Below are 24,741 nucleotides of genomic sequence, written 5' to 3'. Positions count from 1 at the left end.
CAAAAACAAAAGAAAACAAAACAAAACAAACAAACAAAAAGGCAGAGATTTTCAGACTTTTTTTAAAAAATCAAGATCTAACAATATGCTGTCTACAGAATATGCACTTTAGATTCAAACATGTAAATAAGATGAAAGTAAAATTAAAAAAGATATACTGTGCAAACAGCAACTATAAACAAGCTGAAATTGTTATACTAATGTCAGACAAATCAACTTTAAAACAAAAAACTGTAATAAGATAAAGAGGGATTATTTATTTATTTTATTTTATTTTTTTGAGACAGGGTCTAGCTCTGTTACCCAGGTGGCAACGCGGTGGTGCAATCTCAGCTCACTGCAACCTCCACCTCCCAAGCTCAAGCCATCCTCCCACCTCAGACTCCTGAGTAACTGGTACTACAGGCACCTGCCACCATGCCCACCTAATTTTTTCATAGAGACAGGGTTTCACCATGTTGCCTGATCTTGAACTCCTGGGCTCAAGCAATATATCCACCTCGGTCTCCTAATATGCTGGGATTACAGGCATGAGTCACACCAAGGAGGGACATTTAAAAATGATAAAAAGGTCAACCTATTAGGGAGATGTAACAATTATAAATATAGATAATTAACTGAAGATTCTCAAAACATATGAGGCAAAAACCACGTTCTCCTCTATGCCTCAGGTGCCACCAAGCCCAATGGATTCATTTTGTATATCTGTACAACTCTGTCTACCTCTCAGACCACACCATCTTATGGTAATTATCCATAGCTCCTCCCTTCCAACTAAATTTTTCAAGGTAAAGAACTAAACCTTGGCCCAGTATGGTTGCTCACACCTCTATTCCCAGCATTTTGGGAAGCTGAGGTGAGAGGATCGCTTGAGCCCAGGAGTTCAAGACTAGCTTGGGCAACATAGTAAGACCTCATCTTTACAAAATATATATTTAAAAAAAAATTAACTAGGCGTGGTGGTGCGTACCCATAGTCCCAGCTATTTGGGAGGCTGAAGCTAATGAAGCTAAAGGATCACCTGAGCCCAGGAGGTCAAGGCTGCAATGATCACACTACTGCACTCTGGCCTGGGTGACAAAGAGAGACTCTGAGTCAACAAAAAAAAAAGAAAGAAAGAAAGAAAGAGAAAAACATACCTTTGGTGCTTAGTATTTAAATTGTACTTTTTTCTCACCTTGGCATTAAACTGAAACCATTTCATTACTGTGGGATATAAGTTCAGAATCAAGAAAAAAAAGAATGATCTTTCTCAGTCTCCTTCTACAATTTTAAGCATGTGAAAGAAGACACAATTTCAAATCATGTACAAAGCACGAGACAAGTAAAATAAAAAGCATGTTGCCTAAACAAAGGAGAACTATGCACAGCACAAATGCTATGAGTATTCCTTCAAGTTGAGGTTCTTGAACTTTACTTTTAATTCCAACCTTTTTTTTAAAGTTTATTTTTATTTTAACTCTATGTAAGACTATCTTATTTTCCTAATAGTGGAATGTAAACTATTTTCAAATGCTCTCCTAAGTATTATACTCTTTATAAAAGATATCATTTTTCCCCTACAAATGCAACTGATGCCACTTCCTCTGCTTGTTCTATAACACAAAATAGATTTGAGTTTCACTTTTAAATTACATACCATCAAGAAAAGACCAGAGCTTCTAAAATCATCTTACTGTCCAAATAAACCTATATTAGTATCTAAATATGCCTACACCGGTATTCAAAAATTCAAAACACCTACACTGGTATTCAGCTGAGGTGAACAGGGTCAGTTTTTGCCCCTTGCAGAAAGAGTCCTGGAGCAGTATGTCTCAAAATTTTTGACTATAGTAACTCATGGGGCTGAAGACACTCTCTGAACAACCCTGCTCTGGTGAAAGTCAAGGTGGTTTGAAATGTCTCTAAAGTTACATGCTTAATATTTAAAGGTCACACGACCTTTAAAGTGAGCTGTCTTTGTGATCTTTTAATATGAACAAATATTTTTCAAAAAAAACCCTTTGAGTAAAACTGACAGTCCATGAAACAGCACCTTATTTATCCTATAGCTTACGGGTTTCCTGGGAAACACACCAGGTCACTGTGAATGAACAAGTAACCCAGGCTGAGAAACAGAGCCTCTCATCTGTAGTAGGCAAACATCAATCCTGCCTCAGGATCAAGGATCAAGGCTCAGCTCTGATGCCTGATGTCACCGCAGGGCCACCAAGGCTTCTGGATTTCAGGCCCTGCTTGCCGCTTCCTGTCATCCCTCCCACCCATAATCACGGCTAATTTCTAGGTCAGTGGTTTCCAACTCGAGTGCAAAAACAATAAAGGAGACCCCTAAAGTTATTTTCAATATTTCAAATACTTAAAGAAAAGTTTACCTTTTCCTAAAATTAAACGGCACAGACTAACCAAAATGTCAAGTTTGTTTTTGGCTAGGATTTTATCAAGTGAGTACTGATGATTTTTTTGTACTGACTTCTAACTACAGGCCCGTGAGCAATGTCTTAACGGAAAAAATGAATTCCTACTACATAATAAAAGCTATTTCTCTGTTAATAATATGGGTAAAGCATGGAATTCAAGGGCAGTGGAGACTAGAGATCAACAGCCATGCCCCCAATGATCTGCCATCCTTCGGGTTTCCTGAAGTCCAGAACTCCACTCTCCTGACGGACAGAACCTTAACTCCAGGGTTTCTGGTTTGTTAGCCCCTAAAGACGCTGCCATTTTTTTGGTCTGCTGCCTGATCTGACCCTTCAAATACTCACATTCTCTCTAAACCTAAAAAGTCAGAAATTATAAGAGAATTATGTAAGTTGGAGCACATCATGGAATTGCAACATTGCTGTCTGGGTCCATGTGATCTCTTTGGAGCACAGGATTCTGCAATTCAAGTTTTATTCATTTAAAATGATACCTCATTTGCATATGCACTATAAAACTTACTCAGAGTCTATTTTAGATACCTAACAATAATGATCTAATTGAGAACAATGTTGGTTTTTCTTTTGAATGAAATCATGTATTTTGTGTCTTACCATAAGACAAAATGTAAATCAAAGTTTTTGTTTCCCACAGGAGATTCATCTGAACAAATCAATGTTATACAAGAAAGAATAAACTTTACATACTATTAACATGTAAATGAAGTCAATATGCAATACAATGTCAACCCAAAACTTTAAATAAATGCTTAACAAAACCAGACGATGTGACTGAGGAAAATGTCAACAATTTTCAAAAAAGAATTAAGGTACCTCTGCATTATTATAAAAAGCTGTGCTATTTTTTTCTTGTACATCTTCTCCTCGTGCTGTAAAGAAAGTTAGTGGGTAGAAATCTTTGTGTGCTGGCTGCTTCCCACTGGCCATCAGTTTGCCCTCATAGAAAAGCTCAGAGGTGTAACTGTAGTAAAAGACAAAAAGAAAAAAGGGGGAAAATCTACATCAAAATTAATTTCACCTATAAGAAAAAAAAAAGTCAATTCTAATAATATTGCCTTATGTCCATGATTGATTTTACTCCAATCATCTAATACTTATGATGCCAAAAATTTCTCCAAAAATAACAAGAGTGGGGTCCTGGCGTAACACTGTTAAATGGAATGATTTTGGTAAGCTACAAAGCCAAAACAGGAAGAAATGATGACAGTTCAACACAAGATGAGACTTTATGAGGAAATTTGCTAGCCAGTATATTTCCTTGGTTACTATATATTTTTATTTAAATGAGTCACATACAATCATGTACCACATAATGACGATTTAGTCAACAACAGACAGTATATATGATGATGGTCCCATAAGATCATAATACTGTATTTTTACCATACTTTTTCCATGTTTAGATATACAAATACCATTGTTTTACAATTACCTACAGTATTCAGTACAGTAGCATGCTTTGTACAGGTTTGTAACCTAGGAGCCAACAGGCTATATACACCATATAACCTGTATGTGTAGTAGGCTATGCCATCTAGTTAGCGTAAGTTCACTCTGTGACACTCACACAACAACAAAATTGCCTAATGACACATTTCTCAGAACGTGACCCATGATTGTACTAATACATGCAAACACATAGATATACAGATGCTGAAACAATGTACACAACTGAAAGACGATCAAGCTGTAAAATGAATCCACTTTACTGATGAAGACACCATCTAGTACTTGACTCATCAGTGACTGCAGCAAATGACTGAAGACAATAAAAGAATCACATTTTGAGAGATATAATTGTATCTATCCAATTGCATTCAGGGAAACCTAAAAATGGTTTTCACATGGTTGACATAATCAATATTATTAAATTATACTACATATTTTTACAGTGTTAAGTTTCTGGTCAGGGTAGTGACTGGAAAGGAGCACAAAGGGGCATTCGGAGCGCTGGTCATGTTCTGCTTCCTGATCTGGATGAGGGTTACATGCTGCATGCAGGTGGTGACAATCCACTGAGTTGTTGAGATATATACCTTTATATCTCTTTATATTTATGCACACTATAGCTAACAGAAATCTTTTAAAACTTATTAAGTTTCATGGTTTTTCTCTCTCCCTTTCTTTCCTTTCTTCTTTTCGTTTAAAGCAGATTCCTTGTACAACATAGCCAAAGACATAAGCAAACCATCATGCTATTTGTCAATATATTTATTATAGCATGTAACTTTTCATACAGATTATATATTTGGTCACAGAAAAACATATGTATAGCTAACATAATCTAAAGTTTTGGTTTCCAGAATTGCCCTTGTGGTGTTATTTATGTGTGTGTGTGTGTGTATTTTTTTTTTTTTTCATCCACAGTTCCTGGCTCATAACTACCATAGCTCTTGTTACAGTCTTTTGTTATAATTTGGGTATGTCAGGCCCAGAATCTCTCTGACCTTCTCCTGCCTTCCTTTCATCGGCCCCAAAGCAGGACTCTAATCTTCCAGTCTTTTTATTCTTATTTTTGTTTCTGAGACAGGGTCTTGTTCTGTCACCCAGGCTGGAGTGCAACGGTGTAATCATAGCTCACTGAAGCCTCAACCTCTCGGGTTCAAGAAGCCCTCCCACCTCAGCCTCTCAAGTAGCTGGGACCACAGTTGCGTACCACCATGCCCAGCTAATTTTTTTTTTTTTTTTTTGGTAGAAAGGGGGTCTCCCTGTGTTGCTCAGGCTGGACTTGAACTCCTGAACTTAAGCAAACTTCCTGCCTCGTCCTTCCAAAGTGTGGGTCTTAAGACCCTCCACAGAGAGGGTTCTGCCCTATACTCTGAGGGAATAAATGCTGACATCACAAATGCTTCCATAAAAACCCAAAGAACTGGGTTCGAAAGCCTCTAGAAAGCTGAACATGTGGAGGTTCTGGATGGTGGCGTGCCCAGGGAGGGCATGCCAGCTCTGCGCACTTTCTCCCACACCACACCCTAGGCACTCTTCATCTATATCCTCTGTAATACCCTTGATAAGAAACCAGTAAACGTAAACAACTGTTTCCATGCGTTCTGTGAGCCACTCCAGCAAATTAAGTGAACCCAAAGACCCAAAGAGAGGGTGGCAGGACCCTCAACTTGAAGTCGATCAGTTAGAAGTTCCCAAGGCTCAGGCTTGTGACTGCTGGAGGGCTGGCAGGTGGGCAGTCTTCTAAGCCCTCAACCTGTGGGATCGGACATTATTTCTGGATAGATGGTATCAGAATTGAATTGGAGGACACCCAGCTGGTGTCCCCTACAGAACTGGTTGCTTATTTGTTGGTGGGAGGGAATTCCCTACATCCGATCACACAAGTCTTCTGTGTTAATTGTTGTCAGAAAGCAGAGGAAGAACATGATTTGAGTTTTTCCCAAAATAGCCCTACTCTGTGAAAAATTACAACTCTGACTTCTGAAGTTTTCTTTTAAAGACATAAAATTAAACATAATTTGCAAGACTAGGGACACTATGTAAGTCTGTTGGGAATCATCTGTCCCTAGTAACAGTTCTGTTTTGAGATCCTTCCCACCACCAGACGACAGAAAGTATGACACGGAGGGGGCAGTTCACACCTACTTGATGATAGCTTCATGGGAGCGGTAGTTCTCACACAGGAGAATCCTACATGGGAACTCAGCAGGGTAATGCTCATAGAGTCGGTCAAGTAATGAAACGTGAAGGTTTCTCTCCCTGGCAAACTCGCTGTAAACAAAAGGACTGAGCTGTAACAGACAAACATACAGAGAAAGTTTAACTGAATATACAAATAGTATTTTTTAACCTACTTATAAAAAAATCCACCAAGCTAAAACTTCTTATATACCAAACCTCAACATGCTAAATGCTGGGACAAGCACAATCAGTAATATTTTCTCTGAACCATTACCTCTACTAAGAACTTGGCTAAAATGTCTAACTTCTCATTGCAGTTTACCAACACTAACCTAGAGTTTCTTTCTACACCTGACAAAGGGCTCCCCAGCATAATAATGAATAGCTACTACTTCAGTGATTCTAGGCATGCAACCCACTGCATCACTGAGGGAGTCAAACAGTTATTTCACTAAAATTGATTAATTATTTTAAATGGTGAGCTGGTAGGATATACAGCCTACCACTAAAAAATCATTTTTAGTAATTAACAAAACAATCCTCTTGATCGTATGAAGTGTAAGGAGCCATTCATGGTTATGCCTTTTAGCACTAAAGAGCAAAATTAAACTACTTTAGGCAAAGAAATGAAAACAGAATTTGTTCCTCTACATTTAACTCTCTCCTTGATGTCCTGACAGCTATATAGTAAGATGTAGGTCCAATCTTAACTGCAGCAGGAGAGAAAGAGCCCCAAACTGAGACCTTGTAAAACAGGTATCCTCATAGAAAAACTGTATTTCTCTTTCCTACATATAGATATTCAAATATATAAAATCATACTCTTTGAAATTTTGGCTATAATTTTTAATTAAGCCCTCTATTTCCTAGTTTTCTATTACACCAAAAAAAATTACTCCTTCAGGTAAACAAATAGTAAAGTCAGGAGCTGGGGAATTACAATTCCCCAGGATCCTACAGGAATGATCATTTAAATTTTACTTCACAAAAAAAAGTAAGAATCAGATATTCATACTATAAAAGAACAGAACTAAAATAAACATGAAAATTATAACAGTGACAGACTATCCAAAGAAGAAAAAGAGTAGCAGAATAGTAATTTTTCTTCAGAAATAACAATATTTTTCACTATTAGTACAGAATTATTTGAAGTACTAAAGTTATAACGCATGGCATAATTTCATAGGATGTTTTAGAAATAGATTAAACATCAAAATATAATTAAAAGTTACTTTCAACACAGCGACTCAGAGGGCACTTACCTGCATGTGATCACCAGCCAAGACAATCCGAGTGTTTTGAGTTGCTAATGCTAGAGGCATAATGGTTTCACACTCCATGGCCTGGGCAGCTTCATCTAATAGAATGTGTGTAAAAAACCCTAGAAAGTACAGCATAAACACAGGATAGCATGCTAGAGCAGCAACAAAGGCAGAAGGACTATAGTTATCTTCTTTTCTGCTAAGTAAAGAGTTCAGTTTGCTAATAATCTAAGAGTAGTGAGTACTTTTATTTATTTATTTATTTATTTATTTATTTATTTATTTATTTTTGAGACAGGGTGCCACTCTGTCTCCCAGGCTGGAGTGCAGTGCTATGATCACGGCTCACTGTAGCCTCAACCTCCTCGGGCTCAAGTGATCCTCCCACCTCAGCCTCCCAAGTAGCTGGGACTATAAGCATATGCCATGAGGCCCAGCTAACTTTTGTACTTTTTTATAGAGATGAGGTTTCACTATATTTCCCAGTCTGGCTGAACTCCTGGCCTCAAGTGCCTTGGCCCCCCACCCTCAGCCTCCCAAAGTGCTGGGACTACAAGCATGAGCCACCACACCTGGCCCCAGATTGGTACTGCTTTTTTGATGATTAAGTTTTGCCATATTTGTCAGAACAACTTCCTGACATCTTACATCTGTACTTCACATAACACTAGTTTGATTTTACATAGCTCCTGTACTCAAATATAATAATCTTAATAGTATGCCATAATAAAACCTATCATAATTATCATCTCTACAGTATATAATGCAAAAGCATAACAAAAATCTGAGAAAAGTTTTAAAAAAAAGAAAAACACTAACACTCTCCAAATTGGAATTCTTCATATGATCAATAATAAATACCATCTGACCAACTAGAGAACAAATGGAATAGCTGTCACTAAAATTAAACCAGGGGTTGGCAAATTTTTCTTCAGTAAAGAGCCAAACTATATATTTTAGATTTTGTGGACCATATAATCAATCTCTGCTGCAACAACTCAACTCAGCCACTGTAACACAAAAGCATCTACAGACAATAAATAGGTAAATAAATGAGCATGGTTGTGTTCCAGTCAATAAAACTTTATTTACAAAAACAGGCAGTGAGCCAGATTTGGCCCACACACTGTAGCTTGCCAATCCCAGTCTAAACTGAATTCATAAGCCCTAAAATTGTGAGACTGTGTCTTGAGTCAGCATACCAGGTTCAAGGTCCAACTGACAGAGGTACTGGGAAGTATTCAATGTAACAACCACCACTCGATGTTTAAGAATATCTTCTTTCTGGGGCATCTGAAAGGTGGAATGTGCACTTGAGATCAAACAGTACTGATGCACAACTGGGTGGACAGTCTTTACCCAGCGATTTCTGAAATATACCCTGGAAAAGAAGAAAATATTTCTGATTTGCATTTACTAATTTCTTAACAGTATCTAGTTATTAAAATACCGACATTGTTATTTTAAGACTGTAACATATGAAAAGTAACAAATGAATCTGATAACCATTAGCACTCTATTGAATTAGAATTTAACATACAACTGCCACTATATCCACTATGACTCTCTACCAAAAAAATGACATAGACGTATATGCAGTTCCACAAAATAAACGCCTATTTTTAAGTGCTCACAGTAATCCTGCAACAGAATCGTATAAACATAAGATTTATAAGCATTACAGTTTTTTAAGTTCAAAACATTCCCATTCTGGAATTACCTTTTTCCAGAATGTTCTTACAAAAATACACTGACTCCTATTTTAACTATTTATGCTAACAAAAAACAGTGAATTGCATACTTATAACAGGAATTCAAAGGTTATTTTCATTTTATTTTAGACTATATTCTTAAACCTATACTTAAATAGACCTCTGTCTGAGGTTCTGGAAATTTAAGAATAAATTTAAAATTTGAACAACTGGAAAGTCTAAGTACTTCCATTATTTGCAAAAGAAAAATATTAATAGGCCTCATGCAATAGATTATTAAAATGGTACAGAAATTACTCATCCATCCATCTACTCATCCACCCACCCATCTCTAACCTACCCAAGTAACAAAGATTCTTTAGGTATCTACTATGCTCCAGCACAGAGGCAGATCACATAGGGCTTGTGAGCAATCCTTGGGTTTACTCTGAGTTTGATGAAAAGCCATCAGAGAGTTCCAACAGGGCAGTGACACCATATGACTTATTTTGTTAAAGAACTATTCTGTTTCTCTGGGCAGAACATATACAGTGGGGGTGGACAGTGGTGTGCTGGTAAATGTTTAACACCTAGCTCCTGGGCTAGGAAGAGGAGGGGATTTTGGTTTGTAGTGTTTGCCGATTTGTGGTGTAAAATTGTTATGGCGATTTTAAGCTACCAGCATGTCACGGAACATGAACCTGAGAAGTCGTACACATGATTAGCTCTAACAAACCAATACAAGTTGGCTCCAATACAACACTGAGCGGCGTGGAGGAAGGAGCAGAGGGTGGAAGCAAGGAGAGCAGTTACAAGGTTATTGTTAAGACTGCAGACAAGAGCAGATCGTAGCTTGGACTAGGCCAACAGTAGAGATGTGACAATGGTCAGATTCCCTAGACATTTTGAGAGTAAGCCAACAGAATTTACTGATGAACTAGAAGTGGAATTTAAGAGAAGGAATGATTCCATGCCTTTGAAACTGGATAAATGGTGGTGGCTTTTGCAAAGGTGGTGAAAAAGAGGAATGGATTTGGGGTGGGAATTGAGAGTTTCGTTCTGGGCATATTCAGTAGATATCCAAGTAGATATATCTAGTAAGCAAGACAATACATAAGTATGGAGTTCAGGAGAATGCTGGGGCAAGATAGCTACAATTGGGATAATACTAAACCTTGAGACTAGATGAGATTAGAAAATAAGAGTAGATTTAAAAAAAAAAAAAAAAAAACTAGTGGAAGGAAGAATGACTGATGGACCACTCCAACATTCAGAGGCTGGGAAAGGAGACTGGGAAGGAACAAAGAAATAGGAGAGAACTCTGGAGAGTGTGGGTATTGGAAGTAAAATGAAGCAAGTGTTTCAGATAGAAATAGATAGGAATAACTGTGTTAAATGCTGCTAAGAGGCTAAGTAAAATGAAGACTGACCACAGGACTTAACAGCAAGAAAACCAATATGATGAACCTCAATATGATGGTTTTAGTGTAAAAGTACAGATGGAAATCTGATTAGCTTGAGCTTAAGAAAGAAAGAGAAGAGAGGAGATAGTGCCAGGGAGTACATATAGACAACTGTCTAGATAAGTTTTGCTTAAAGGCATGCAGGTCGGTGAAGGTGAGTTTTTGTTTTTTTTTTTTTTAAATAAGACAATAGTATATTTTCATGCTATACAAAGAAAAAACTATGGAGGAAAGAAGAAGCTGTGTATCCAGGAAAGGATGAGAGCTCGTTCACAAGTGGAGAGGTTGATCCCTAGAAAAGAAAAGAACAGTTTAGAATGGGAGGGAAAGCAGTTATTTAGGAGATGCAAGTCAGATGATCTATCAAAGGGAAGATGTGGGCATTCTCTTCTGATGGCTTCTACTCCATTGGTAAAATTACAAAGATCACCAGATGATTGTTATTTTCATCACTACTATTCCTCTTTCCTAGTTAGGAAAACCGAAGTCCAAAGAGCTTACAGCCAGGATTTAAACCTGTGTTCTTCCCCTCTCTAAGCTTCATTTCTTATTTCCAAAATGAATATAATAATTCAACTTCTCAAGGATTTGGGGAAATTAAATGAGATAACAGATGTATAATACGTAGCATAATGCCTGGCAGCACCAACAAACAGAAGCCCCCCACTTCCCTTCACTCACAGCAAAGCTGAAACTAAAACCAGCATTTCTAAACACTCAGTAAATATTCAATGTACACTGCGCAAATGCAAAAAGGTAGCATCATGATATCAATATAGGCAATCAAAACAATTACTTAAAAGATCTGTTGTTTATTCCATCTAAAAGCACATATTGTGTGAAATATTTTATTTAATAAGTCATCACATGGAACAAAAGAATAATTTATACGCGGCTTCTAAAAAGGTAAGAGCAAAATCTGGTGCTTAATTGGCATGCCTTCAGTCAGTCTAACATTTTGGTAACAATTTCCTTTTCTCAAAGAGCCACCATTTGTTACTAGGCTCTTGTCTCTTACTTTGTGTTAATGTTTCTCAATTTTATGGCCTCTGCACATTTTACGAGAGCAATCCTAAATTATTTTTGGAAGCAAACCAAAAAGGTTTTTAAAAGAGAATTATTAATATTTTGGCCAGGCACGATGGCTCACACCTGTAATTCCAGCACTTTGGAAGGCAGAGGTGGGTGGATCACTTGAGGCCAGGAGTTCAAGACCAGCCTGGCCAACATGGCAAAACCCCATCTCTGCCAAAAATACAAAAATTAGACTGGCGTGGTGGCATAAACCTGTAGTCCCAGCTACTTGGGAGGTTGAGGCACAAGAATCACTTGAACCCAGGAGGTGGAGGCTGCAGTGAGCTGAGATGACACCACTGCACTCCATCCTGGGTGACAGAAAGAGACTGTGTCTCAAAAAAAAAATTTTTAATTTAGAATGTAAAATAAAAGGCCGGGCACGGCTCATGCCTGTAATCCCAGCACTTTGGGAGGCGGAGACGGGCGGATCACGAGGTCAGGAGATCGAGACCATCCTGGCTAACCCGGTGAAACCCCATCTCTACTAAAAATACAAAAAATCAGCCGGGTGTGGTGGCGGCGCCTGTAGTCCCAGCTACTCCAGAGGCTGAGGCAGGAGAATGGCGTGAACCTGGGAGACGGAGCTTGCAGTGAGTGGAGATCGCACCACTGCACTCCAGCCTGGGCGACAAAGCGAGACTCCGTCTCAAAAAAAATAAATAAATAAAAAATAAAAGAGTAGTTATTTTTACTGTCTGATATTAATTACTAAGTAACTTTCTGTTTCTTTGTTTTTCTTAGACATTGGAATTCCATTATAGTAATAAATCTTGCAAATTGCTATTAAAAGTCAGCTTTAAATACTGATTTCTTAAATAAGAAAAATAAGTCTTAAGTTGATAATCATTTTTTACTAAAAATCACATCAAAATATGTTTTAAATTCTTCAAACCAAAATTGAGTTCACTTTTCCATTTTTCATTCAATTCAAGACCACACTTGAAAGTGATAATTTGGTGAGGGGGGAAATTTTACACAATGGAGATAATCTAGACTTGGCAGAAGAATTACAACCTCTATATCGTAAGCTATGTACAATCATTTTCTTCAAAGGCAAGCACTGGCTCACACAAAAACATCTCTGGATGCATCAAAGTTAATCATGAAAAAAATCCTCATTATTTCTGATCCTGGCCTACCTGTCTAAATATCAACTTACTGGTAAGCAAATACTAAGGAAAAACTAGGCAGTTATGAGCCACATTTTAAAACTAAAATTCTACCCATCCCCCAGATGAACTATTAAATCTGATAGCAGAATAAAGGCATTTTCAGATATGCAAAAGCCAAAAAATATTACCTCCTATGAACTTTGTCAGAAGGGTTGAAAGCACTAGTTAAGGGTGTGTAAAAAAGGATGTGCACCATCAAAACAAGGTAGAAAATCAAGAAAGGGGAAGACCTAAGATCCAGGAAATGGGATCTAATATAGAAGAGAAGAAAAAGAAATTCCAAAATAATGGCAAAGAGAAGTGTCAGCATAACAAAGAACAACCAGTTCAGAAAGGAGGAGCAAGTGAAATCCAGAAGGGGAGCTTCCAGGAGAAAAAAACAGCACTGACAAATTATCTAAGAGCTGTGACAATAAAGACACTTGTTTCAGTAGGTATTTACAGAGTCACTTAGGGTATAAAGACCTGATTAGACGTTCAAAGAAAATAAAGCAAATGAAAAACAGTATTAATGCTAGAATAAATCCAAAAACATATATACATATTATTTGTTAGGAGCAAATAATTTACAGGATCATCATAATAAAAACACTAAAAATGAAGCTACCATACACTCTGGGAGGCTGAGACAGGCGGATCACCTGAGGCCAGGAGTTCGAGGCCAGCCTGGTCAACATGGTGCAACTCTGTCTCTACCAAAAACACAAAAGTTAACTGGGCATGGTGGCGTGTGCCTGTAATCCCAGCTACTCAGGAGGCTGAGGCAGGAGAATCACTTGAACCCGGGAGGCAGAGGTTGCAGTGAGCCCAGATAGCCCCACTGCACTCTATTTTGGGCAACAAAGCAAGACTCTGTCTCACCAAAAAAAAAAAAAAAGCTACAACAGAAAGTCAACAAATATCCAAAATCAAATTAAGACACAGCAGTTGATATATGTGTGTTTATATATATTTGTTATATATATACACATATATAATTTGTATTTTATATTTATAATTTGTATACATAATATACACACATATATAATTTTTACATATTATGTTTATAATTTAGAAAAATGGAAGTATCAAAAGAAACTGCTAAAAAAAGTCAAAAATTCCCTTGGGAATGATATTTGGTAAACAGTGGCTAGGTTAATTGAAAAAAATTTTTTTTTGCTATCAACTTTAAATACAACATGACCTTTTGTAATAGTGTATACATGTGATTTCCTTTAATAAACATAAATACTAATCTAAAACAAAAGCTAATTATTTGAATCATTATGGGGAAAAAATTACCAATATTTGAATTTAACCTCTCACTTATAGGTGGCTTTTTAAAATTAAAATTCTCTAGTTTCTCTTGTTTAAAAAGAATCTTTACTTAAATTCTCATATTCTCCCAGTCACTGTCTGACCTCTCCCCTCCTTTCACAGCCAGGCTTCTTTTTAGAAGTATCATCTAGATTGTCCTCTCCAGTTACCAACCTCCTACTCACTCCTCTACTCATTCAACATGGCTTACCCTCCATCTAATCAAGGGACATAAACAACTTCCACATCACTAAATCACACGGATGTTTCCAGGCCCATTGAGTTACCTGACTTGGCAGCGTGCAAAGTTCCGCTGTTGCTCCCTCCCAGGAACTCTCCCCTCAGCTTCCATGACTCAAGCTTTCTCTGATTCCCTTCTAACTCTCCAGCCCTCCTCTCCCCTGACAATCTCATCCATGCCCACGCTTCAATCACCACCAATACCCTAGTGACTCACACATTTTCTCTCTCCAGCCAAGACCTCACCTCTGAGCTCCAACGAGTATTTCATTGTAAAATTGAAAAAAAAAAAAAAGGTGGTTTTTCAAATTATTCATTTATACAGTATGGATATTTGTTCCCATCAAAATCTCAAGTTGAAATGGAATCCCCAATGTTGGAGGTAGGGCCCAGTGAGAGGTGTCTGAATCATGGGGGCAGATCCCTCATGAGGGGCTTGGGCCGTCCCCTTGGTGATAAGTGAGCTTTTGCTCTGAAATCTGATCTTAAAAGTATATGGCACCTCCCACATGCACACTCACTCTCACTTGCCCCTGATTTCACCATGTGACATCCTACTCCCCCTTTGCCTTCCACCATGACTGTAGCTTCCTGAGGCCTCCCTAGAAGCTGAGCAGATGCCAGCACCATGCTTTCTATAAAGGCTGCAGAATCATGAGCCAACTAAAACTCTTTTCTTTATAAGTCACCTAGTCTCAGGTATTTTTTTAAAGCAATATAAAAACGGCCTAATACACTCATCAACTAACTCCAAGCACCTGTTTTTTCCTCAAAGGAAAAAAAAAAAAGAAAGAAATTAAAGTTCTAAGTCTCACTGCTGACTTTTTCACATTTACCTTGGAAAGCTACCTCAAGTTGAAGCTAGTAAGAATACAAAGCTTGACCGCTGAGCCAATTTTCTTGAAAGTATAATATTCCAGTCCCAACTTTTAAAAGATTTTAAAATATTCTCTGCACTTTCATTTTGTGCAACATTTAAGTTAGACACTGTCTAAAAGATTATTTAAAACACAGCTAACATTTTTTTAAATTGGAGAATTGACAGTAACAAGACAATTTCAAATTCACAGTATAAAATATAACACCAATTAAGAAATTTACATATTTTCCAGAAAGAAATTAATCCACATATCCCACATGAATTATAAGAGAGTCTGGTAATTTATATAATTTTAATTCACTAGTTTTATTCATGTAGTAAATTTATACACAACAAATAATCCCCAAAATGTTATTACTTAAAATACTATGAATAAGAATGACCTGATCACAGAAGAATATGCTTCTCTGAAGATCAATATAAAACAACAATTACCTTCCATTTTCCCAGAAAGGAGGAAATGCACCCCTCCATAGATGACCCCTATCTGCAAAGCCGTAACTCTGTCAGAACCAGATACTGATCTTGAAAACCACACACAAAAATAAACTGTGTTTTCTCCTCTATTCCATTTTAAAATCTTCTAGTTCTAGTGAAGTAACAAGTAAAAACTGAAACTAAGCAGGATCTAAAATGGTTTCTAAAATCTCCATCTCCAAATATTTTAAGTTCAGCTCAACTCCTGGCAACTAAGAGTTTTACAAATTTTAATCATAAGTATGTATATTTAAACACATTTACTACTGTATTCACTATGTAATGTTTTGACTATTTTCACACTATAGCACTTTCCAGGGCCTGTTCCAGACTATATCATGAAGACAGCAAACCCTTCATGAGCCTTTCTCCCTAGAGACAACCATCTTCATGGTCATGAGCAGACACTTAGTGCCCTCTTGTGTTCTTTCCTCTGCATCCTGGGACAATTCAGATAAAGCTAATCTTCCCACAGCACTCAGTCATTCTAATCTTCTCTATTCCATTTCACATGCCTCCTATGTTTGTTGTCTATTAGGAAAATTATCAATTAATCTGAGTTAATGTAATATTAGATAGTGCTAATAAATCTTAACAATTCAATGCATAAATACTCTGAGGAAATACATTTGCAAGTTAACACCTTTCCCAAAGAGAAAAACTATGGTGAAAATGTAGGACTACATAAAGCAAATATTTGGGAAGTCAGACTTTTTCTTACTTTATTCCATTTACTAAATGAAACCACATGAAGTTTGCATTTGAATATATTTATAAATGTTTTTCCATCTTGGGTTGAACCACTTTTGAGACTTACAGAGACGTGAGAATTTCTGATAGAGGGCAAGTTTCAATATTTGGGCCACAATGATACATGTACCCTACTGAACATAACTTCTTATTCTGCATATCGAGATGCATCACATGTTGGATTATAACCTCCAAAAAATAATTTTACATGGAAAAAGCTAAATATAAGCTAGTTGAGTAACGCATTTAGTGTTCATCAGCAACAGCTCTACAGCCCCAAATGCCAAATGGCCTATGCTAAGTCAACCAAGATTTGAGCGGGCTTTACCCCACTGTTTTCACACCAAGTACACCATGATAACTGAGGTCACACTTCCTATGGAACACACATGCACACTCTACCAACAATATAAGTGAACAAAACAAACAACTTATATCATTAGAGTAAGAATACCTATAGCAAAAAAGGTAACTACTCAACTTTCACTTATGAGCTGGAAGAGATTAGATTCTGAATCAAACTATTTATTGATGAACGTATCCTTCAATAAATACCATGTTTTCATTTATAGTGATAACGATTGTATATATGTAATATTTTCTTATTAAATACAACTAGATTCTATTTAAAATAATTACTGCTTCTTAATCTTCCAGAGTGAAAATAAAATATGGCAAAAAAAAAACCTGTGTTAATAGGTCACACCACTTTTTTCCTCTTTTTTTTTTAATGGAATTCTAAGATCATTCAAACAGCTTTGGTTATGATTACTGAAGAATTAAATAACATAATTTCATTTCCCATGCTTGAGCTCTAGTAGAAATAAAAAGTTAGTGACTTATGATTCAAAAGTGCAGTTAGAAATTAATTTATAAACAACTGTATTCAAACAACCTAGGGCATGACATATTAGTTTGTAAAATGGCAAAACTAAACATTAATCCATATAACAATGAAAGCAAATGGTATAATAAACAACAATTTGATGATTCTTTATTGTTTTCTGAAGAAAAGGATTTTTATTCCCCCACATCCTATATTTAAGTACATTTCATGTTCATATATACTCAGAGGACCTTTCTATATCAACCTTAAATTTTCTTTGACACTTAAATGGTAGCAAAAGTTGTTAAATACCAGTCAAGTACATTTTGTTGCAGAAATCATTTCAGTATTTCATGTTTAATGTGTAGCTTCTATAAAATTACCTGCATCACAGCCAAAATTTTATTTTCATAAAGAACTGTCCACTGCATGACTAATCTGCCATGCAAAATATACTAGAATTTTAACTGAACTAGATTTAATTTAAATTATCATATTATGTTATTTCATCATACTAGCTTTTAGAGGTACATATCAAAATCTACTCAGGTTGAAACAACACTTTACACACAAAACTTAAAAAAGGATGTCTTTCTCTTACTTAATGTTTAAGAAATGAATAGTCAAAGATTTTTACATTTTTCCTTAATTTAAACAGTTTCTTCAAAAGACATAACCTCTAAATGTCAATGCACAGTTAAAGACTTTGGTATTTCCAAAGTTACTAAAATCTTTACAGACACCTTTTCTTAAGAATAATAAAGTATGATACAGATACATAATAAGCCTTAAAAAAAATACCTGAGAGGTCTTGCCTGGGGATTGCCTGCTTCTACATATGGATGTAAATAATCCTTTATGTAGAGATCAGCAGCACTATTAGAATGGGTGCAAATGAGAATCCTGCTGAAATAAATGGTGCAAATAAAAAGAATGATAAAACACAAAACTATTCAAGCAGTATAATACCGAAAAAAAAAAAGCAGTGGCCATCCTAACATTATACAATTCCCTCACCCTACTCAGTAATCCCTAGCACTATTCAGTGATACCTTTAGGAAATTAAGTTAAAAAGGAAGTACCCCAAAATTATTTTTAAATCTATCATATAAAATATATATATATATATTTAAACCCAAGTCTTTTGGCTCTAATAGATATCACAATTCCATAGCAAACTTGCTGTGATGGCTATTTAAAAACTATTTTAAAACTTACTGTCTATACTACCAATTTTAAAAACAGTATGTTTTAAGAGAATTCAAATTTTTAGTGCTCTGGGGTTTGAATTTACGGCTTTTCCTTTTCTTTTTCATGTTTAAGAGCTACATGAAAACTGTCTTGCTAGCCCTCATTTTGCATTTAAAACAAGAACAGAGGTAGTACCCTACCAGGGAAATATGAGCACGCTTCCCACCCTCTCACCTAGTCTCCTGTTGCTGCAGAATATGTTTGACAGCCTGAGCTAGAGTGAACGTTTTGCCTGTCCCATAGGGTCCGATGATAAGCACAGGCGGCAGCTGGATTGCAAGTGGAGTGGTAATGGCCAGAACAGCCTCTTTCTGTTTTGCATTTAGTCGAGGATCCAACTGTTCATCCCATTGTCTATGGAAAACAAAAATTTATTTTAAACATATGCATCTTGTTAATAAACAGAACACAACACAAGAGTATCCTGAATTTCAGTGAACCATTAAAACCACTGAAATAGCACAGCATCTATAAAAACAAATGCTTATTCTAAAGCTACTTTTTAGAAAGTTACCCAACAGAGTCAGTACAGAGTGTTTTAACATGTAAATCAAAATTAATTTTATCTTGTCCTATTCTACATACAAAAAGATTTTGGTAACTTATCTAAGGAAATCACATACTTCAAATCTAGCTGCTGCCAGGTCTTTAAGTAGAAATGGCAATGTTTCAAAAATGTAATTTCCCTCTGTTACAAAAAGCATCAGAAAACTTTTTACTGATATTAACGAAGTAGTACTTTTTTTTTGGGTAACAAATGAAATGCAAAAGGGAAACGATCTGAATTTCAAATTCTAATTATTTAAAAGATCTGTTGGCAAGGTTTAAAACAAGAGGAAAAGAACAAACCTATATGTCCCTGGTTAAGAGATACTAATTTTTACAAAGATCTTAATGTAGAAAAGATTAGGTCTTGTAAAAAGGCATAAAAAGCCAAACAAAATGAAATGTTTTTTAATATTTTTGCACACACACACACAAATAATACACATATCATACTGGTCAGAGTAGAAAACACCTGTCACAATCGCACAGATGGCTACTGCAATGAGATCTATCTTACTAGTGCCCCTTCTATGACTTGGCTAAGTTTCAAAGATTTAAATGGACAGCAGATGCCGCAACAGATCAAACTGAGTGGAGAATCAACAGCATTTTTTCTCACAACTACAGTTAAAATACTATACATCACAACAACTATGGTAAAAATGAGAGGGATATGAATCAAAATAGTAAGGGTGTGTAAAGAAACTCTTAGAAAATTTAAAATAAAAGTGCCTGCAAAATAACCCTGAAATAGAGGACAGAGTTTAGACAGGAAAATTCTCTCTCTGAGGCTATATCGTACTTAAATCAGAAGCTGGTTATTTTTGAAAAATCTTAACACTTTCAGTTTTCAAGAAATTATAACCTAGCCAGGCGTGGTGGCTCATACCTATAATCCCAGCATTTTGGGAGGCCAAGGTAGGAATGTCATTTGAGATCAGCAGTTCAAGACTACCCTGAGCAACATAGCAAGACCTCATCTCTACAAATATGTATAAAATAACTGTTAAATTATGACATATAATCTCAAACCAACAAAATTATCCTTAAAAAACGTAAAACTTTAGAAAACAAATTTTGACCATGTAATCATGCCAATATTTCTTTTTCTGAAATTTGCCATTCGCTAAACCCCAAACATTTTATTTCAGAGTCCCTCAGCATTAACCGGCTTATTTATTCATAATTCTGCCAGTATCCAGCAATTTTCCATCTTCTATAAATGAGAAAACTGCTTTAGGTGATGGCTAAGTCCAGACCTACTATATGTAGCACTGGGTGGAATGGTTACCCTAAAACCATCAGAGCAGCCTTCTCCCCTGCCTTCCTTTACTGTTGAGCCTAGTCAGCTATAACGCTCCATCTCCCAGCCTCCTGTGCTATAGACCCAATTCTGGTCAATTAGATGGGGGAGGAAGTCCTCAGAAGGACTTCTATACACAATAAAATAAAAACAAAGCCTCACTTATTATATATATATATTTTTTTAACTAAAAAAAGCCCTTCTTGCTCATCACTTCCTTCCTCAGCTGACCAGAAAAAGCTTATGGTAAATAAACTACAGCAATCATCTTATATTTTGCATGAGGCAAAACACATCAGGAAGAAAACAAACATGCCCTACATGGTAGAAAGGAGGGGGAGGTGTCTGTCCTTGATGGCCCTGCAGAGCTCCTGCACAGTCCTGGATCATGTATCTCTAGGCTGGTAACTCCACCTTTTAAAGTCACAATCAGTTCAGTAAACTGCTAACTGAATCTATACCTGACTACTATGATTCTATGATACCTGTCCCCAATGGTTCCTTTATCTGTGCATGAAGATAATGACATTTGCGTCAGATGGTTATTTTAAAGATCAAATGGGATAATACATGTAAAGCTGTTTAGAAAAATAATTGAGCAACAAAAGTTCAATTAAGGTTAGCTTCTGTTACAACAATATTTTCTAGAGATTACAGAAAAATGAGATATTACTTGACTAGTACACACTTTTAAAGCAAAAAGTTCTTAAAATACCCTCTCATCTTTCAAATCTGGGGACTTTCATGAACTTAAGAATGAGATAGATATCATGATGAACATTTATAGAAAGCCAGTGAATGGAACAAATTGTATTTATTTATCGAACTGCCCACTTAATAAGGGAAAGAAGATTAACAATATACATACTAAGAGGAACCTCTGATTTTCAAAATTTAAAACAATATAAAATCTCAAGTTTATTCTGAATGAAATACTTTATTTCATTCCCAGAGCTAAACTAATTCGAAGTCCTTTCTTCCCCTGACCTAATGTAGTTATAACTAATTTACAGACTATATGCTCAGGAACAATTTCTCAATTTCATTTATCTATCTATATTCTACACTAGTCCAGAAAATATATTCTGGCACAACTGTGGCTCACTGCAACCTCAAACTATTAGGCTCAAGCAATATTCCCACCTCAGCCTCCTACCTAGCTAAGACTACAGGCGTGTGCCACCACACCCAGGTAATTTTAATTTTACTTATTTCTTTATTTATGTATAGAGATGGGGGTCTCACTATATTGCTAAGGCTGGACTCTAACTCCTGAGCTTAAGCAATCCTCCCACCTCGGCCTCCCAAAGTGCTAGGATTACAGGTGTGAGTCCATGACCACAACTCAGTATGTTCCTAGACCCAGATACCTTTTAATTGCTATTTAAATTACAGTGGTATAAAAATATTTTCTTGCTTGAAAGTTTGCTTACTTTTGCAGCTAAAACTTACAGTCAGTAGTATTTAAATATACTATGTTATACACAATATAATTTTCAGAAGTGAGCATATCCAGTAAATGTGCCTACAAGCTTACTGGTATGGCGTCACAATTGAAACTTTTCTTCTTTAAACTTGAAATTCTTATTAACTTAAATGTGCTGAATATGAATAATGTGTAAAACCCTGTGGGTATTCGAAGAAAAATAAGACATGGTCTCTTTCTGTACAAAGTTCAGAGTTTACCAAGAAAAACAGTCTAGAAATGTACATGAATTGACAAATTTAGAGAAATTATGCTTTAAAGCACAAAACCGAACCGAGTACATGTCAGGCACTCAATAAATAGTTGTTAAAATATTGACATGAAAGGGTCAGGTTCATCTGCTGACCCTCTAATCCAGAGCATACGAGCTGGACTAAATATTAAAGGACAGAGAGCTCTTCAGTGAACTAACATTGGGCAAAGATTATATGAGAGAGAAAAAACCACTTAAAGAGGTGGCAAGGCTGCAGGAAAGGGGAAATGGGGAGTTGTCTGATGGGTGTACAGCATCAGTTTTGCAAGACAAAAAAGTTCTGGAGATTGCACAACAATGTGAATATATTTAACACTATGGAATTGTACATTTAAAATGGTAAAGAGGGTACATGTTACGTTATGTGGATTTTACCACAATTAAAAACTTTTTAAAAAGAATAACAGAAAGATGAAGAGGCAAATAAGTATATGGCAAATTAAACAAACTTCAAGGTAATTCAATATTACTAAAACATGGGGATTTAGAGGGAGAAAAGGAGTGTCAAGCAGAAAAAAATAAAAGAAATCTGAAAGGATACCACAGGAAAGCACAGTCAACGAGGCCATACATGGGTGCTTTGGCTTAGACTGCTCAGCCTTTATCTACATATCAAGGAGAAGCCATCAGAGATTTGTGAGCAGTGAAATGACATGATTATTTTAGAAAACTAACTCCAGGAGAAATATTTGGGATGAGCCAGAAAACACAGCCACAGACGGCAAAGCTATTGAAATACTCCAGGTCTAAAAGCAGCACTGGCTCTGAGAAAGAAAAGAAAAGGAAGCATGAAGAGGAGCTGAATCCAAAGAGAACTGAGGAGATGTCACTGGATTTTTACAATTAGTAGATCACTAATCACTTTCAGGATAGTACACAAGAGGAAAACAGAGGTTACAGAGTGAGTAAGAAAGAATACTGGAAATACACAGACTATCCCCTCTCAAGAATTTTGGCAGTAAAAAGAACAGAGGGGGACAGCACAGTAAGAGTAAGCAAAACAAGGGAAAAATGACTGAGGCTTTGTGTTGTAAGGCATATTTCGTGTTGTTCTGCTTTTACGACCATAAGAAATGGAACGTGAGGGAAGTGATATATGCCACTTCTAGGCCTGGCCCATAACAGCTTCCCACACGACCCTTTGTGCTCACTCTTCCCCCGTCGGCCAGCTGAATGTCAACACCCAGGGTGACCCTGGAAACCACTCACTGAAGATCCCAGAGGCTCCATCAGTCATGGAAAGGGCCACCCTACCATGATTAAATTGGAAGTGATAAATAAACTTCTATTTTGTAGAGCCACTGAGATTAAAAAAGAAAAAAGCTGTTGTGAGTTGAGCATGGGCAGGCACTAAGGGCATAAAACCCAGTGAAGAGATGAAAAGGCAGATACAGGCATACAGCTCTCAGTCATCCATGCTTATAACAAAATGGAAGTACCTTCTTCCCCAAAAAAATTTAGGCAGAACAATATTTATATGACCATTAACTGGACAGAAGTTTCTGAAGCAGTTTCTTCTATCGTACTTTGTCCATTTTGCTCATTTATAAAAATCTCGCCTATCTTTAAAAAGTATTTTAAATTAGGACAGGTGCAGTAGTTCACATCCCAGAACTTTGGGAAGCCAAGGCAGGAAGGTCACTTGAGGCCAGATTTCGAGACCAGCATGGACAAGATAGCAAGACCCCTGCCTACAAAAAAAATTTTTTTAATCAGCCAGACACAGTGGTATGTGTCTAAAATCCTAGTCACTCAGAGGCTGAGGCAGGAGAGTTGCTTGAGCCCAGGAGTACAAGGCTGTAGTGAGCAATGATCATGCCACTACACTTCAGCCTGGGTGACAGAGCAAGACCCCAACTCTAAATAAATAAAAATTATTTTAAATTAACTACTGGAACCACTTCAGAAAGGCCCTAATTTCCCCATTCAACTTCTACTTGGAAATATTCCTAAATGTCTTGGCATCCTATCAAATTAAGGCTGTTGAGAAAAGCAGTGGAATTCATTTAGACTCCAAGAAAAAGTAAATAGATGATGAACCTCAAATGTTTCATTTTAAGTGCTCTTTTACTCTCCTTTCTAAACTAATGTCTCCTGAAAAGCAAAGGCAAACTTTCTTATAAAAGTATGCTTGAATTATTTTATACAGATATTCAATTTAATATTAACCTTCCTTTAATAAGACAACGCCTTAGTGTACCTGTTAGGACTCCACGGTATGGTGGGAGTCATACTGATGTCTGGAAACAAAACCCCATTGTCCTTGATCCTGTCTAGTGCATAGTGCATTTCACAGAGGGGTAATCGATTTAACTGAAACTGAAGTTCAACCTGAAACACAAAATGAATTTTTTTTAAAACCGCATGAAAACAAACATCAATGCTGGCAGCTCACTAGAATACTTTGGGAGGAATCTGTTTGGGACAGTAAGTGCAGAGATTCTTTTAAAGTATAATCATAGTCTAACCATAATTATGATGAATATTTGCTTTGTTCATTTATAACCAGGCATTGTAACAAGTACTTTACTATGGATTATCTCATTTAATAGTACCAATGATATATATACTATTATTAACATCATTTTACATATTAAGAAACAGACATATTTATAAGTTACCTAATCTATAAAGGCTACTTGACTCTACCATTCGCATGAAAATACATTAGCAAAAAATCAGAACATGTGAAGTATCCAG

The 24,741-nt window shown here is 36.5% G+C and overlaps 1 protein-coding gene across 6 annotated transcripts in view; it reads right to left on the bottom strand.

The window, feature by feature from the left end:
- The window catches only part of HELZ (helicase with zinc finger), a 175,380-nt gene that overhangs the window by 70,171 nt on the left and 80,468 nt on the right, over positions 1–24,741 (bottom strand). For 5 of the 6 annotated variants that reach the window (XM_008012026.3, XM_008012025.3, XM_008012028.3 and 2 more), the window contains 7 exons: positions 24,242–24,372; positions 18,628–18,807; positions 18,004–18,108; positions 8,533–8,711; positions 7,331–7,449; positions 6,033–6,178; positions 3,252–3,399 (listed from right to left, as the gene is read on the bottom strand). In XM_008012026.3, the coding sequence (XP_008010217.3) occupies positions 3,252–3,399; positions 6,033–6,178; positions 7,331–7,449; positions 8,533–8,711; positions 18,004–18,108; positions 18,628–18,807; positions 24,242–24,372 (1,008 nt within the window). The remainder of the gene's footprint in view (positions 1–3,251; positions 3,400–6,032; positions 6,179–7,330; positions 7,450–8,532; positions 8,712–18,003; positions 18,109–18,627; positions 18,808–24,241; positions 24,373–24,741) is intronic. The other variant, XM_008012033.3, reaches the window with a different exon arrangement.

Source organism: Chlorocebus sabaeus, chromosome 16, assembly GCF_047675955.1.
Source record: "Chlorocebus sabaeus isolate Y175 chromosome 16, mChlSab1.0.hap1, whole genome shotgun sequence".
NCBI classification, from domain to species: domain Eukaryota; kingdom Metazoa; phylum Chordata; class Mammalia; order Primates; family Cercopithecidae; genus Chlorocebus; species Chlorocebus sabaeus.
This window is presented reverse-complemented; position numbering and strand designations above follow the sequence as displayed.